Raw genomic sequence first — 16,084 nt, forward strand, 5'->3', positions numbered from 1 at the left:
AAAATTATAATACTGTCTTCTTTGCCAAAGCTTGCTCAAGAATAACAATTCCCTTATCTCACTGGTTTAAAGGACATTGCAGACCTCACTTTGTTCGCATGCACCTGCATTGGCCTAGGGAAGCAGTAGTAAGTGGGCACTGAACAAGTGGGGAGTAAAATTTGCCAAGGTAAAAGCACTTGAATTCCATAGGAACTAGGTCACCAACTATATCAAATAGCTTAAATAATAGCAATTAAACTCAGTAACACAGTTTCCTTCAAGACATTTCAAGTGATGTTGACAGCCATTTGTTACATTTTCCTTTCCCCGCCCCCCCCAAAATAACTGAGTATATTAACACACTTGACAAAAAGCCGGCTAACTAGACAAGCAAAATTCCTGGGCAGTAGTGGAATTTACAGTGAATTATACATTGCATTATTTTCAGGTAGTTCAAATCCAAACTATTTTTTCAGTGAGTGAAAAGGGGATAAATAGAAAATGTAAGAATACTCTACAATAGTTTCTAGCATAAATTCATTGTGATCCAAGAAAGAACATCAGCTAAGACAATAAATAAAGCTTCTTATGCTTTGCCTTGCCAAACAGGTTCTGTAAGATACCATTTTTTTTGAAGTAGGAATATAACACATGTAACAATAACATTTCTAATCTGTTCTATATCTGATCTCAGAGGGGACCTTATAGACTCGATATTCAAAGATGCTCGGTATGTTCACTCCTAACGTAGCCTTCAGCTGAACCCCAAGGACCCAGCAATTTCACAGAAAACTGTTGAAACCAAAGCTTTCTTTGGGTTTGTTTTTTATTTTTTCTTTGAAACACTCTCAGTCTGTCATATGACAATACATCTTCCTTCTGGGAATGCCACTTTTTTTGGTTTGCAAAATGATCTGACACATTATCTTCTCTTTCCTTTGACCTTATGATTCTTTCCTTTTTAAAAAGCAAGACCTCACTTTCAAAGGCATGGGGAATAAATTGGCTAAATAAATACTCATTATTTTTAACATCATGATTAGATCCTCTTTGTGAACCAAGAACCCCTGTGTAAGGTGCTGTGTCTGTCTTCCATGCTTTAGGTTTTTTTTGTGCCAGGCAGCAGCCAAAAAAAATAAAAGCGCAGAAACTCAAGAAGATGAACATTGGGGAACACTTCAAGTCATGGTTTCAACATGATAGCAGCCTAGCCATTAACAGAAACTGGAATATGTATCGGAATTTTTAAAGGAAGATCCCGCTATGCATGAGAAATTAGGGGAGGAATCCCATCTTAAATATATACAAAAAGGGTACATGAGACTGTATCTGTACACATCGTACATGTATTTATATAATTTGGTCTGACAGGCTATTTAGCAATCAGAGATGGACATCTTGATGCTGAGGAAAAGTTAATTTGAATGGAATACGCAGACACACACACACACACAAAGATATACACGAAGAAATATTTACAAATGATAAAAATCGCCACCAGAATGGCGGTACTGGAGGGGAAATGTGTCTCTGTGTTTTGCATGTGGCATACACCTTGCAGAAGCTGTGAGGGTATCAGATTTAAAGCTTGCAGCGGGAGAATGCCTGTGGGTATCTGAGGACTGGCTAGAACACCAAGAAATAGCCCTGACTTCTCAATATTGGAAAGGAGCAGATCAATGTGAGTGCACCTGACCAGGTTCAGAGATGCTCTGTTTAGCTTTGCACTACAGACTTTAACTTGTTCTTGTCTGCCCCCAAATAAAAAAAGCTCTCCTTATCAGCTGTTCCCTGATGAAGCCCTCTGATTCAGTGTCTGCAATTTTCAAAGACGGCACAGTAAGGAAAATTTTCTCTGATAACCCGATTTAGATATGGAGAGATGCATAGGAAGGTGAGAAAGATGGGAAGTATTTATTTTAGCTGGCTTTTTTTTCTGCTCAGGAGCCTGGGTGCAGCTGCAGAATGATTCAAGGACAGAAGCCAACCTTAAACACTTCTGAAGACAAGGGTAGTCTAGAGATCACCATGTTTAAGTTGTAGAAGTCTTTGAAATTCCTGCTTTGTCCAGGGCAAAGTGAAGGTGTGTCTAAAAATTCTGTGGAAAACCCATCCACTGACATGTCCCCTGTCTCCTCTGCAGTTCAGCCACGTATCTTCCAGCCTCGGTGATGCTTTCAGAATGGATGTGTTAAGGCTACGGTCAAAGGCTAAAGAGTCAGAAGGGTGTTTGTGGGAGAGGCTGCTCCTGTGAGCAGCTTTGAGAGCAGAGGAACCCCACGTGGGAATAGGTCCTGAGCTCTCCAGATTGCTGAGGCAGAACCAAGAGGCTTAGGATGAGACTTAGGGCCCCAAAAGGGGGACTTGGCAAGCTGCAAAGCTGAAAGAAATACATCACAAGCACTGATTTCAATAAGCATATGTGACATAACTTGGCAATATTATGCTTTTGTGGTTAATCATTTAGTTTTATCAGCTTGCATACACATCATCTTTATTAAACAGTAACTGTCCTTCATGAATCATGCAGTTGAAGGCCAAGAAAATAATCAGAGGCCATATTATGCTCTGGGCTGAGTAGATGATAGGATAGCATCATTTGCAAAAATGAAGACACTGTGTTCTGCAGCCCACCACAGCTTCCCTGGGATGAGGGGCCAGGGGTTGATAATGTTGGGGCCTCTTTAGTGCTAATAAATCAGGCTGGCAGCCTATGTCTAGGTAACATGAATTCTGTACAGTTCAACCCAACTTGGACCACCCCAAGACTCCCAAGCAGAAGATGAGCAGCTAGAAGCCCCTGCAACACACTGACAGTACCTGTGCTCTAAACACAGCCTCAGACCATTTGGGTTTCTGTAAAACTATATATTTTTATTGAATTCATACAATATGTTTAAATTCTTTGGGTTTAAACCCAGGGTAGCAGGAATGTATTTCGAAAGTTCTCGTCTTTGTTGTAGACCTGAAAGCGGAAGAAACCACCCACTTCTCAGATTAACTCCATAACAGTTAAAATCAGTCTGTTAACACAGTCTTCATGCTCAATTGTAATCATTGCCTTGTGGTTGTCATCATGCATATGCAGATCTTCACTCAAACCAACTGTCCCTAATGCCATCCTCTCTGTTTATTGGATCAAATTCTGCACCTACCACAAAGGGAATCATGCAGGGACAGAAATTCTGTAATAGCATGCACCTACATGACTGGTGTCAAAAAAGTGGCTGAAATCAGGATCTCTTTCCTCCTCCGGCTTTAGAGGCTGTAACTTAGGTTTCTTTCCTCTTTGGAGAGACTGAGCAGCAAGCCTTTTTCTTGTCAATGGTATCTGCAACAAAATAGCAGTTGCGTTACATTAGAGCCAAATTAGGGCATTGTTGTGCCCTCACTGACAACTTCATGAGTGTGAATAAAAATAGGCTAAATACAATGCCACTAGTGTCAAACCCCCTATCTGTCATTATCTGGACATTTTAAGGTATATAGACATGATTTAGGTGCTGGATTTCAGAACATAGGAAGAAAGACTTCATATAGATCACTTACCATCATCCCACAACACACCAGGGTACGCAGCAGAGCTTGGTGCCAGGATCACTATCTATAGGACACTTAGGTTTAGTTTCAAGATTACTGTCACGTGGCAAAATGAAGCCCTATGCCTGTAGCTCAAGTTATATGCTTAAATTACATGTCTGAAATCCAGATCTAGGTTTATGTTTACTCTGAGTTGGTGACAACATTAATGCCCCTCAATAAAGAGCTTTCAAGGAAAATGTGTGTTTCTCAGTTGGTAGGACTGGTTGCATGTGCTTGCTGTGTGTGTCAGTGAAGGCTGAAGACTCCTGCCTCTGTGAAAAGAAATTTCTCAGCCTCAATCTCATCAGGCATATATTGGGATTATGTTCCTTACTTTGATAGAAGCAGCAACAAAGATGAACAGATTGTCCTTGTGATATTTAGTTATTTGTTTTTCTAGTTTTGCTGTACACCTTTTCCCAGCTTTTTCTATTGTATTGTTAAGTCCTGGACATGAATTGCTGTGATGACTGAGCATGTATCAGTTGTCACTTGGTTCTAGCTCTCTCATCCCTAGAGCAAAAACTGGATCGTGTCAGGAGCATGAACAGCTACTTTTACCAGTGATGTCTGTTAGGCATCTTAAGTGTCACAGCTGTCTCTTACTGCGGCATCGTGGTCTTACAGCACATATTTTGAATGTCCTTACACATAGCATGTCTGAAGTCCTTTTCAGGAGAAATTTCATGGCACTGTGCAAAGCAAATGCTATTATTGATTCTGCTCGAGAACAGAACCTGTGTCACCTTCCCAATGTAGTGATGTATTTTCACCAGTACTCAGAAAGCAACCTAAGCCTGCAGTGAGTGGCATAGATGAGGCATTTGCAGATTTACCCATTCCTAGAAAACCAGCTCCTCTACCACCCAACAAAGCAGAGCAGAAGAAAGGCTATTGTAATCACCTATCAATCTATAGATTGTATTTCTACAAGAAGTATCTTCTTCTCCCCTGCAAAGTGCTAACGTCTCCTGGTGCATTCATGTTTCAGTTAGGTTGCGCAAGATGAACCAGCTGCACCTCCAAACTGCTAACTGCTATCGTGTTCCTTCCCACCTTCTCAAAGTTCATCCTGAACATGCATTCATCTGTTTGCCTACATCTGATAAACATGGTATTCTTTGTATTTTGTCTCTCCCAACACAGTATTATTCCATTTAAAACCAACTGCAATCATACGTTCCCTTTGAAGACATTTGTGCACCTTAATGAAAGTGCTTAATATTTTTAAAAGGGGGTGAACCTTATCACAGACATATTAAACATTAAAAATATGAAAAATCCATATGGATTAAATATTGATTTTATTTTTTAGAGAGCAAGTACAATGATGTTGCATTAAAATAATGCTATGTCATAGTTGTTACAGCTCTGATAGAAAAATAAACATCTCAATATACTACAGTGTCAACTCATTAATAAATATCAAAATAGAAGTTAGTAGTCAACTGAAATTAATAAACCGCTATAAAACTATACTATTTTAAATAATAAAATATTCAGTATATTTCCAAACAAAAGTAGTGATTTAGAAGTATCATTTAAAATGTAAAAAGAACAGTAAGAAGTTATAAATTTATGTAAAACCTCTTCCCTTACTAACATTCTCTATACATATAATCTAGAGAAACATTATTTATCTATATATACTTCTTTTTACAAAAGGTAGTATATGTTAAATAGAAAGTTAAAAACTGTAGTACTATTAATAGCTGTCACACCATTGCTAAATAAGACATTTTAAAGTAGCTCTGTTTTTTGAAGCAGTAGTAGGTAAAAGTGAAGATGTTAGCACAGTGAATTCATCCAACACTAATGCCTTCCCAAAAGAATCTTTCATCTTTCAACATCTCCCTTCAAAGTATAACTGAAACAGCCCAAACACAATGTAGGTATCAGGATGAAATGTTAGGATTTGAGTAGAAGCCATTATTTTAACAAATGCCAGACTTTTCAATTTTTTTTTTTTTTTTTAGTGAGTAGGTACCTTTCTCTTGAGTTTGTGCAGAAAAGGAAACAAAGAAAACATGCAATCCAGAGCAGCATTTCTAAAGTTTAAGAATCTATTAATTTTAAGTTTTTTCTTCTCCCCCTCCTGCCCCCCCCCCTGCTCTCAGAAAGGCCAGCCATTCTGAGCTGGCTTGCACTCAGTGAAACCCCACTGATTTGGCTCGCTATAGAAATGCATTCACCCTGGCTAATTTTAACCTTTTTTCCCTTTCCATGAATTCCAATTCTCTTTAGGATCCATGAAATATCTGTGCATCAGAGCAGCGTCAAGGTCATCATTAAAAAGTAGTGTTCTTCTTAACTACTGCTCCATTTCTGCTTAGCAAATAAATCTCTCCCCTCTCAGCCGGAACACTGGCACTATGCTTCAATTGTAGCCAGAGCAGAGCAAGCGTCACCCAGCACTGGCTCTGCAGGAATGCCTCTATGAGAAGTGCCCTTTCCCAGCTACAGCTTACATTCCTCAAGGCTGGCCGGGAGAGATCCTGGGGCTGGTGGGAAGTCAATGGGCAGATGCCCAAAGACTTCCTGGAAGCTTTAATGGAGGTCTGCAGCATCCAGGTTTACAATACATACTGGCACAGGCGGTCCCTTGCTAGGTTACACGCAAGCATTTTTTTTGACGAGTAAAGATGCAAAAAGCCTGCAGCGCTGAGGGTTGCGGACTGCATGTGATGCAGTTCCACCATGGGGCCAGGCGCCTGGGACCCAAACCGTACCACCTCTGCCAAGCCAACCTACTTTGAAGAGGCTTCCTGCCTTGACAAATGGAGAAGTGTGGTCTCAGAGCGCCATCTCTGTAGGGATGCTGCGGGGAGCTGTAGGACGCGTTGCGCCTGCTGAGGATGCCGTCCCTCTTCAATGCACAGGCAGCATCTCTCTGCCTTGGGCATCGCTAGGCCTTATGGCTACTTTAGGACTAAGGGTTGCTTGAGGCTGCTTCGCACGTTCGCTCCCACGGTTTGCAACACATGTACATTTAGGTATGCACGCTAAGCAGGAAACAAATATTATATATGATCAGACTGGGCAAGTAATTTTTCCATTGCAGTCTGAAGAATACTTTACATAGCAGGTTTTCATGGCACCATAGAGAGGAAAAAATAAATCCAGTTGAAAATAATGGATAAAATGTAAACTATGCCTATACAGATGTCCTTCCTTTTTAAGGTTCACTTTCAACATTCCTTGTGAACGTAAGGGAATTTCAGCTGGGCACAATGAAAATTCCTCGCATACCATGTGCACGTTTTCTGGATGAAACAGCTATTTTCCCACACACTTCTGTAGCAATGTTATTAAGGTACTCAGGATGATTGGAAATATCCAATTCATAGTATTTCTTCGCTTTAGAGTCTTTAAAAAAAAAACTGAAGTAAAATGCATGCTTTTCAATTGCATAAACATGTCATTTCTGAAATGTTAGATAAATAATCAGTTAAAGGTAAAAAAAAGTGGGATTAGAATTTGAAAATGATACATATGGACTTTAACATTAACGAATCGGCTGTGAAAACTCATGCACATGCTCTGTTTGTGGGAGCAAATCTAGAAACAACTCCCCAAACCAATGATGATCTGCCAGTATATTTTGGGGTATAGGCATGCAGTCAAATTATTTGACTTTTTTTTTATTTTTTGAAGAAGCCTAGTATAAGAAGCTTTATTTAAGAAGTCTGGAACGTTCTATTCTGAGGCTAGATATTTTTTTCCCTGTTTTTATGAGCATCTTTGACGCACAATACATTGAAAACTAATATGAACTAATTCGTCTTTAATATCTCCCATATTAAGCACTATAGGAAGCAGAGTCCTTCTGCAATCGCTGAGGAAATTCCTTGTGAATTACAGGCTGCTTTCTCATTTAAGGTCATGTGCTGAGGGAACACAGCTCCCTAAATAGTGAGGCTTTTGTTGGGCTATTCATCTCCTGCAGCAGCTCTTCTGAAAAACATGGTCAAAGGCAGAGGGAAACAAGTACCAAGCAAAGCCAGAGTTTCTCATGGATAGATTCCATCCCTAGAAACAAAGCCTCCTCCCAAGGATCCTGCTCTGTATAAGCTCCCCACGGGCCTTCTAAAAGCCTTGACCTGTCACATTAGCAGCAGCTTATTCTTTTTCACTAGCCTCCTCCACAATACAGCAAAGCCATGAGGGAGATGCAAGAAAAGCTTTTTTTCTTAGTGGTTTTTTTTTTTTCTTCCTTAAAAACCTTCTTTTTTTTAACATACTTTTTTTTAACCTCAGGACAGCAAATAGCTTACAGTGCAATTTGTCCTGTGAGCCTGCTCTATTTGACCAGAGCATACTAAACATTCAGGCAGGTGTCTGATAAGGAAATACTGGCCGTGCCCCTTCACAGGCAGCACTGCAATGCCAACTAAGTACTACAGAAGAAAAGTAGTAGCAGTGTGATGGGTCTGGAAGATGGGTGTTACAGCTCAAACCTTTCTTCCACAAAGAACCCAGCTCCATTGTTCCCCACCCACATAATTTAAGTTCCTCTAACAGTGAAAGGTAATTTCCAAAGAAAAACATTAGCTACCACTTCAGTAAATGCTTTAAAGGCCATTATGGGAAATAAATTCTGAGGAATCTTTTTTGTTAAAAAAAAATCTATCGCACTGTTTAAAGAACATAATCATCTTTTGTTATATACTCAGATATCCTCTGCTGACCTTTAATTTGTTTGTTTGTTTGTTTGTTTTGTTAAGTGAAACAGATAACCAGAGACTTTGTTTCCTACTCCCTTAAAAATACTAATGAATTGTGATAAGGGCAATAGCAGGTAAACTTTTATCAATCTTTCCTCTTTATCCCACTGAAACCAATTGTTCGGAATCTGTTAATTTACACAGGAAGAAAACCGTTCTACAGGTTTTCAATGAAAATGAAACTTTAAGGTGTACTCGATACATTACAGGAATTAATCTATTATTAAGATATTACAATTAAGCTATCACTAAAATCAGGGTCAGTGTAAGGAAATCCCCTTTTCTTTAAATGAGACACTTTTACCTGGATGGTAGAAAGCTCAGGGACTACTTTGAAGACTGCTTTAGAAACATTTAATAGTCCAGTTTACTTTTTTTTAAAAAAAACAATCACTAACATCTAAAGCTTCTATGACAATTTAATGGAAGGCCCATTGTCTCTATATTATTTTTCTCAATCCCACTTGATCCATGACCCAAGAAACTGTAAACACTCACATAACACTTAATCATTTGCTCTGCATCCTGCCTTCCTTTCACATGTATACTCATCAGATTTCAGTGGGAATTTACAGGAGAAATACAGAATAGGAAATATGAATATATACTAATTTCTAAAAACTGCATATAAAGAGATCCTGCTTTGTTTCTGTAACTCTTATCTATGACAAGTACAGACCAATATTTATTATCAGTAATTAATGTTGCTAAAATGATACACTGTCTTCTGAGATTATTCTTCTTTCTGCCAGCAAGATTTTAGTGCATTAGAGGTTGATCAGATTTTTGCAGACTTTTGGCAGCATAAAGTGAGTAAATCAGACTGTTAGCTGACTCTTCCAACTAGTATATAACAATAACATGTCTTCTACCACTATAGCCGGTTTCAGGGGTAAGAAAATACTTCTGCTTGAACTTGTAGCTCAAATTCTGCTCTCAGATAAGCTTATATTGGTCCCACTGTGTTTAGAATAGTTTTGCCCATTTCTGAAGGCAGAATTTGATCCCACATTCATGAAGTCAATTAATGTGTTCTCTTGAGAAAAACACTCCTGTTTTCCTCACCTTCTTCCAAATTGCAAGTTCTTTTTCACATCACATGGGGGACTTTTCTCAACACAGAGTCACAAAAATTGAAGCAGTTATGTAAGAATTCACAAAAGCTAATCCTGTCAACTAATTTACATAGAAAAAAGAGCATGTGTGTAAAATCAGACTTATGTCTGACATCATAGAAAAACAACAAAGCCCTTATTTGGCAAAACACTGACATGTAGCTAGCAAACCAAACACAGCTCTGGTGTAATTTATCTACTTGCAGTGGAGCTGATGCTGCTGACTCCACAGGTGAAGTCAGCCGGCAGTGATCATCATGTAGACTATGCTGTTGGACAGAGGAACTCTCGTTTTCGGTAGCCACTCAGTTTCCAAATACCTTAAAATCTGTATAAAAGTTTTTATGTTGAAACAAGTAAAAAAGCTAAAAATTACTCTTTATCAGATATAAATTATCTTTAAGTGACATCATACATATAAAAAGACTATATATATAATTTACCTCTGTGTGTGTGTGCATGTGTGTGTGTATACACACACAACTATACACTCACACCAGTAACTAAGCACTCATTTAATCCAGTCATTTTAGTAAGTAATGAGGAAAAGCGAAGAGGCTAAAGCAGACAAATCAGTGGAATCTGTCAACTGAGAGAACTATAAAAGTACCACTTACTCTATTTAAGAGTGTTTGAATAGTTTCATCTATTGCTATAATATACAGCAATGTTAATATTTCAGTCACAGCTTTTGTCCATTCCCACAGAGCACATCAGTACTAGCTACATTTAGAGTGAGATCAGTGCTTCGTCAGACCGGTTCATATCTACATTCTAGGCCATAACTAAATAAATTAGAATACGCTAAAGTGCTACATCAACACTAATGTTCCTGAACAGTAGTAACGCACATTTCTCTTTCAAACAAAAAAAAAAAAAAAAAAAGAAATACAGCAGCTATAGTTTCAAACATAGTCACATTACGTGAATATGCTTACATGTCACTTTGTTACAGTATTCAACAAAACACACAACACAAAACCATATGGCAACAGTCAAGATTCCGACAGAGTACAAAAGGTAACTTCTAAAAAGTCGAGCATGATGGAAATAGACATTTGCAGAAAACACACTGTCTTCAGAATTCACACTTGAAAGTTTCGTTTAATCGTAACTTGCTGATGTCGATATTTATTTCCTCTGGTTTGTCACGTCTGTATGTTACTGTTCTTGTACAAACAGTAGGCAAAAACATCTTATCCTTGAAGGAGAAGATACAATTTTTATCAACAATTAGCTAACTTTTATATGCAAGAAAAAGATTACTCAATATGATGGCTCTGAAATCAATTACCTTCTTTGTTGCAGATACTCTGTAATCAGCTGAAGATTTAACTTTATTGCTACTCCCCTGCAGAATTATCTGCCTGATGATAAGGACAACAAGCAACCCGATCAGAAAGGTAACTATAAAGATTATGGAAAAGACTCTAAAGTAGCTTCGTCCAGAGAAACATTCTGCAACGAAAGGAAAACACAAGTGTAAAGCCTAACGTATGGAATAGGCACATCCCTCAAACACAGATGTTATCTACCACTGCACAGTAACGTCGCATAAATGTAACACAAGCCTGGTAAAAGTTAAGGGAAAATAGATTAAGGGAATTTAAGGGGAAAAGTTGCCACATGCAAGCTTTTAAAGCAGGGCATATCAAGAAAGGCAATTCCGATTAATATCCACTGTACAAAAATGGTGAAACCATTATTCCTTTAATCTACAGAACTAAGACTTCTAACTAAGGCTTCATGGTGTTGGCCACCATAAATTCTCTGTAAGCCGGTGAGTTTATAGCTGAAATAGAGAGGATGAAATGTTAGAGATGGATGAGGCCAAGACAGTTTAATCTTCACAAGATTACAGTGCAGATCACTGGCAAAATATGAAACAAAATGTAGTTTATTGAATCATTGTCCAGTGCTCTCCTCACTGGTAGACCTCTCTCACACAGTAAGATATCCTTAATTAATACTAAAGTTATAAGAAAAGTATTCAGTTAGTTTCCTCATTTATGAACAACTGTAAGATAAGACAACATACACAAATGTGAAGTGACAAAAGGTAACCATTTACTTGCATTTTTGTTGCAGCATGGAATGATTAAGCTTTATAAGATTCTATTAAAAAAAAATTTATTCTTCCACAGCCCTCAAAACTGTGCAGTTTTTTATACTTCAAAGGAATATTTAAACATTACTGAACGTGAGGTAAGCATTCTACTTCATTCTTACTTGTTTCTGGTAATGTCAAATAACGTAAGCAAATCCAAAGTAATAAAACATACAGATGCCATAACAGATTTTTATAAATATTTCTTTAAGCATTGCTCAGGCAGGATTCATTATTGTTAGATGTGACTTCTCAAGGAGCTGGGAAATCTGATTTAGCAATGCTTGCCAATCACATTTCCTGTTATTATTTATCTTTTACTTTCCCTGAAGCTATGAGTGATTTTCCTCTTTTTCCTGCTTGCTTTCTTTATTATTGCAAGAATATGACACACTTTTGAAAGACATTGTAACAGTGGTGAATTCAACTATTAATCCCAACAGAATTTCATCTCTTACTAAAATTAGCTAGAAAATGTCACATACCTGAAGTTTGATCAATATAATGCATCAGGTAAGCGCATGAGGTTGTGCACTGGTCAAGTTTTGCTTGAGATGCATTGTTAGAATGATGGCACTGAACACAATTCCTGTAAAATAAAAATGTAATTAAAAACCTATGTCCTAGTACTCCCATTAAAGAGACTGTATCAACAGGCTGACGTTATCACTTGCACATAATGCCTTCCTGTCGTTAGTAAAAACATTGCAACACTTATTTATTTTTTTCTGAAATGTGATGCCTCTCTCAGCATTTTGTCCCTGTGATGCTTCTCAGAACGAACTAGTCAGAAGCCATAAAGTAAAAAATGTCTTTGGCTTCGAGCCACCTTCATCTGGCCCCTGCTCTGCATTTTGTGATGTGAGTTTTTCAGGGGGTATAGCTAAGGGTCCAGCATCCTTTCCTCAGCTATCAGCCCCCAGTTCAGTCCGAGTCTTTCCTTATCTATCACTCTCATTGGGATACACGCTGGAACCGAAGGGTAGAGATCGGCGTAGGAAACACAGCTTTGTTAATAATATTTTGGATACTACGTTAAGACAAAGACACATAAGTTCCCACTGCTGGGCAGTTCAGAGGGTCAGCAGCAGAGTGGGAGGCAGCGCTGTCAGTCTTACCATCTTCACTGTACAGCCTTGCAGAAGATGGACATCACAAGCGATCCTGAACTGCATTTATAACGAAGCTGTGCCTTCTTCTGAATGTATTAAAGGCGCATTTCATAGCGACTTTGAACAAGTGTAAGCCAGCGAGGCTAACTGCATTTCATCTACTGAAATCTTAGCAGTCACCTTTTCAGACATGGCCCAGCTTGACTCTCCAGCATATTCACCAGATGAGCTATAATTCAAGTGAACACAAAACCCCAACAATTCTGTTTCGATCACAATTCCCTTTCCAACGAAAGGCTGATCTCTCACCCTCTCGGCCACAGTGGGACGCAGAACATTACATGTGCTGATGGGAGGGCATAGAAGAGCTGTGCCCAAGGACGGGGCTTCGCTGACTCTTTAAGCCAGCACCACTCAGTGTGCCGCTGAGTGCTTGGTCTAGCTTCTCTCCTCCTTGGGCTGCTCATTCGACCTCCATCCACACTGTCCCTTCCTTTACATGGGTAAGGAAAAGTGACGTGCTTTAAAAGCAGCATGGCAAAGACTACGTGGTTTAAAACTGAGTAACGGAGAGTGTTGCTTTCTGGGTAAGACCAGCTCTGCTCTGCTGAGCAACAGCAGTAATAATGCGCAGGTACTGCTCTTGTTCCACACCTTCTTTCAGCTGAGAAGCGTAAGGAGTGTGCAAAAACAAATGTGGAGAATATTATTGTGCTTGCTGGCATTAAAGAGTAGGATCTACTGTCCTTTTTTAAAATGCCAAATTTATGGGCTTTATTTCCTACCCAGAAGATTTCAGATGAAGAACCATCTTTTAATAAATGTATGAAAAAATGATACTCACAGGCCACACCTCCTTTGACTTCAGAAAGCTGGACACACATTGGTGAACACAGATACGGACATGCAATTCTCTTAATGGCCAGTGTGAACCCCTCAGCTACATAGAGAAAAGTCTCAAGTATGAATTGTTTCAACTTCCTACAGTCTAAATATCTAGGAAATATAGCACACATCTAGCCAAACAGAAATATTTCTCCTTGTTTCAAAAGGAGTTGAAAAGTCAAGTCTAGCACAAGAAACGTACCAGTTTTCTTCACAGGCTTTGTTACAAGTAGGGCAATATTCACACAAACGGCCAAAGCTTCTTGGATCTGTGCACTCACACTTTCCACATACGCATTTTCCTCTTCCACTGCAAATCTGGCCCTTTGAATTCAGGCAGTGCTTTGCTGATTGCAACGAGCACTGGCAACGGTCACCTTCCCAGCCAGCATAGCATTTGCATTTACCAGCTTCACATTCACCATTACCTACAACATCAGATAGTCTTGAGTCATATGCTTTTGTGAAAACATAGAAAGTCAATTTTTATAGGCATACGTCTGTATTGCTGGTGCTTTATGTTAAACAGAGCTAAGTTAGACCTTGGCTTGCTAATTAGTTTTTAAGTTAACAATTTGGGTTGAAATTAGCAGTATGATACATATTTATGACTGCTGTTTGTTGTTCAAGTTGAGCAAAAGCTGCTACCTTGATGTCACCCTAACCCCTTTTACCACAATTTTTCCCTGTTGCCTTAGATCAAAGCAGTGGGGACTAAAAATTATGCAACAATCAGGAAAACAGTCTTCAGGCCAACTAAACAAACTTCTCTTTAGTAAGAAAGCATTCAATTCAAATAAACAGCAAGATTCAGTGGAGGAGGGAGTATCGAGTACATGTGCACATGCCAGGTTTTTTTCTTTCTTTTCTTTTCAGAAGCACGCATGACAGCACTGCTTTTCTGCCTTTCTAAAGGACAGATGACTGAGCTGAACAGGTGGGTGTGCTGTGCTTATGAACGGTAGGTTGTTTAATAAGAACTTCAAATGAACAGCCTCAAGGATTCAAAGGCTATGAAGAGCCTCTGGTGGCCTTTACAATTTCCCAGGCAAAGCAGTGGGAGCTTTAGGGCAAAATCCATGTTTTCCATGTTGTAGCAAATTTAGGCAGGTTTATAACTGACATGCTGATAATGTTTAGCCACATTTTTACAGCACGCGAAAGCGCCTTTAGGAAATACAGAAATAGCGCAGAAAGCACAGGCAGGTCTAGCAAATCCCATGAAATCTCCTCAACTATGCCTCGGCAGTACCTAGGTTTCACACAAACTGCAATGGCCCTTCTTGTGCTCCAGGGATCCACAGAGCAGCTGCAGAGAGATAGTCCCATCTAACAGACGGGGTCCCCTAAGTGGGAGTGAGGCCAAGGTATAGGCTGCCCCATTTTTTGCCTGGGCTGGGCAAAATGGAGCGGGGAAGGGGATCATAGGAAATATCAGAGCAAGGCTCTGCACTGGGGAACATCCCACGAAGAGGCACACCACTCAGGCACGGCTCTAGGCAGCAGGTTCCCCCTGTGGTACCCTGGGGCGGGACTCCATCACAGGTGACCGTCTCCCATCACCCCTTAGAGAAAGATCTCCCTGTCTCCTCTGCCAACCAGGGCACCACATCTCAGCCTTTAGGAGCTTCTAAGTTTGAAAGGTCTGCTTATGGTTACGAAGTAGTAAATTTGCAAAGTGCGTTGGGAAGAAGAATAAGAAGATGAACTGTAATTCTTTGTGCTGGAATGAAGTATTCAAAGGATTAGGTAACATTATTTCTCTTCATTTAATGTAAAGTCCATAGTCACCAGCAGAGCGAAACCAAAATAACTACTAAAGTCCATAGTATTACTCTCAGTTTATCTAACTGTGGTCGAAAAGATCAGTCCCTCATTTCACTCATTGGTCAGTACACAGTGAAATGAAAGGATGCAAAAATATTGAATTACTCCTGAGGGGAAAAAAAATTTCTGGTAGAGATACTGTAACGATACTGATTCAATTCCATTTTCCCTTAATAACACTAACTTAAAAGTACATGTTTTGTATTTTGTTCTTATGCAATTTTCATTTGCATGTTTTCTTTAAAAAACATAAAGTAGGCCACAAAAAGAATACAAATTTCTAACAACTCTCCCTGTTTATGTTTCACTTACACTCTCCTTTTTGGAGCAGGTGATCCGAACGGTGTTAGCACATATGTCAGTATTTGAAATCAAGTGTCACTGTATCTCTCACAAAACTGCTTTAGGGTATCAGGAAATCAGAACCTCATCTGGAAGTTATGATTCCTTCTAATCTCTTAGTATGTCATATTCCCATTAGACTGAAATGTATCAACCCACTTTCTAGAATAATGTTACTGTTTTATCTGAGGTATCAGTATCATTACTTCTGAAGAAGTCTGAGATTCTTAAATCTTAAAATAGCTAAACTTCAAAAAAACTCAATAAATCCCCTAAAAAGTAGTGCTGAAGTTTAGAAGACAGTGCATACCTCTGTGGTGAAGAAAGCCGAGGAGCATGAATTCCTACCAGGCTGTTCAGGACATTTCACACACTAATTCTGCACACACAGTTCTTGTACTTGACAGC

At 39.1% G+C, this 16,084-nt stretch overlaps 1 protein-coding gene across 5 annotated transcripts in view; it reads right to left on the reverse strand.

Annotated features, from left to right (window-relative positions):
* Positions 1-2,912: 2,912 nt before the first annotated feature.
* Positions 2,913-16,084, reverse strand: part of ITGB8 (integrin subunit beta 8) — a 51,610-nt gene continuing 38,438 nt past the window's right edge. For 3 of the 5 annotated variants that reach the window (XM_049798703.1, XM_049798702.1, XM_049798699.1), the window contains 4 exons: positions 13,710-13,935; positions 11,996-12,099; positions 10,698-10,861; positions 2,913-3,313 (listed from right to left, as the gene is read on the reverse strand). In XM_049798703.1, the coding sequence (XP_049654660.1) occupies positions 3,149-3,313; positions 10,698-10,861; positions 11,996-12,099; positions 13,710-13,935 (659 nt within the window). In that variant the 3' untranslated portion in view covers positions 2,913-3,148. Of the gene's footprint in view, positions 3,314-4,925; positions 6,567-10,303; positions 10,605-10,697; positions 10,862-11,995; positions 12,100-13,709; positions 13,936-16,084 lie in introns of those variants that run through there. The other 2 variants (XM_049798701.1, XM_049798700.1) reach the window with 2 other exon arrangements.

Source organism: Accipiter gentilis, chromosome 4, assembly GCF_929443795.1.
Source record: "Accipiter gentilis chromosome 4, bAccGen1.1, whole genome shotgun sequence".
Lineage (NCBI taxonomy): Eukaryota > Metazoa > Chordata > Aves > Accipitriformes > Accipitridae > Astur > Astur gentilis.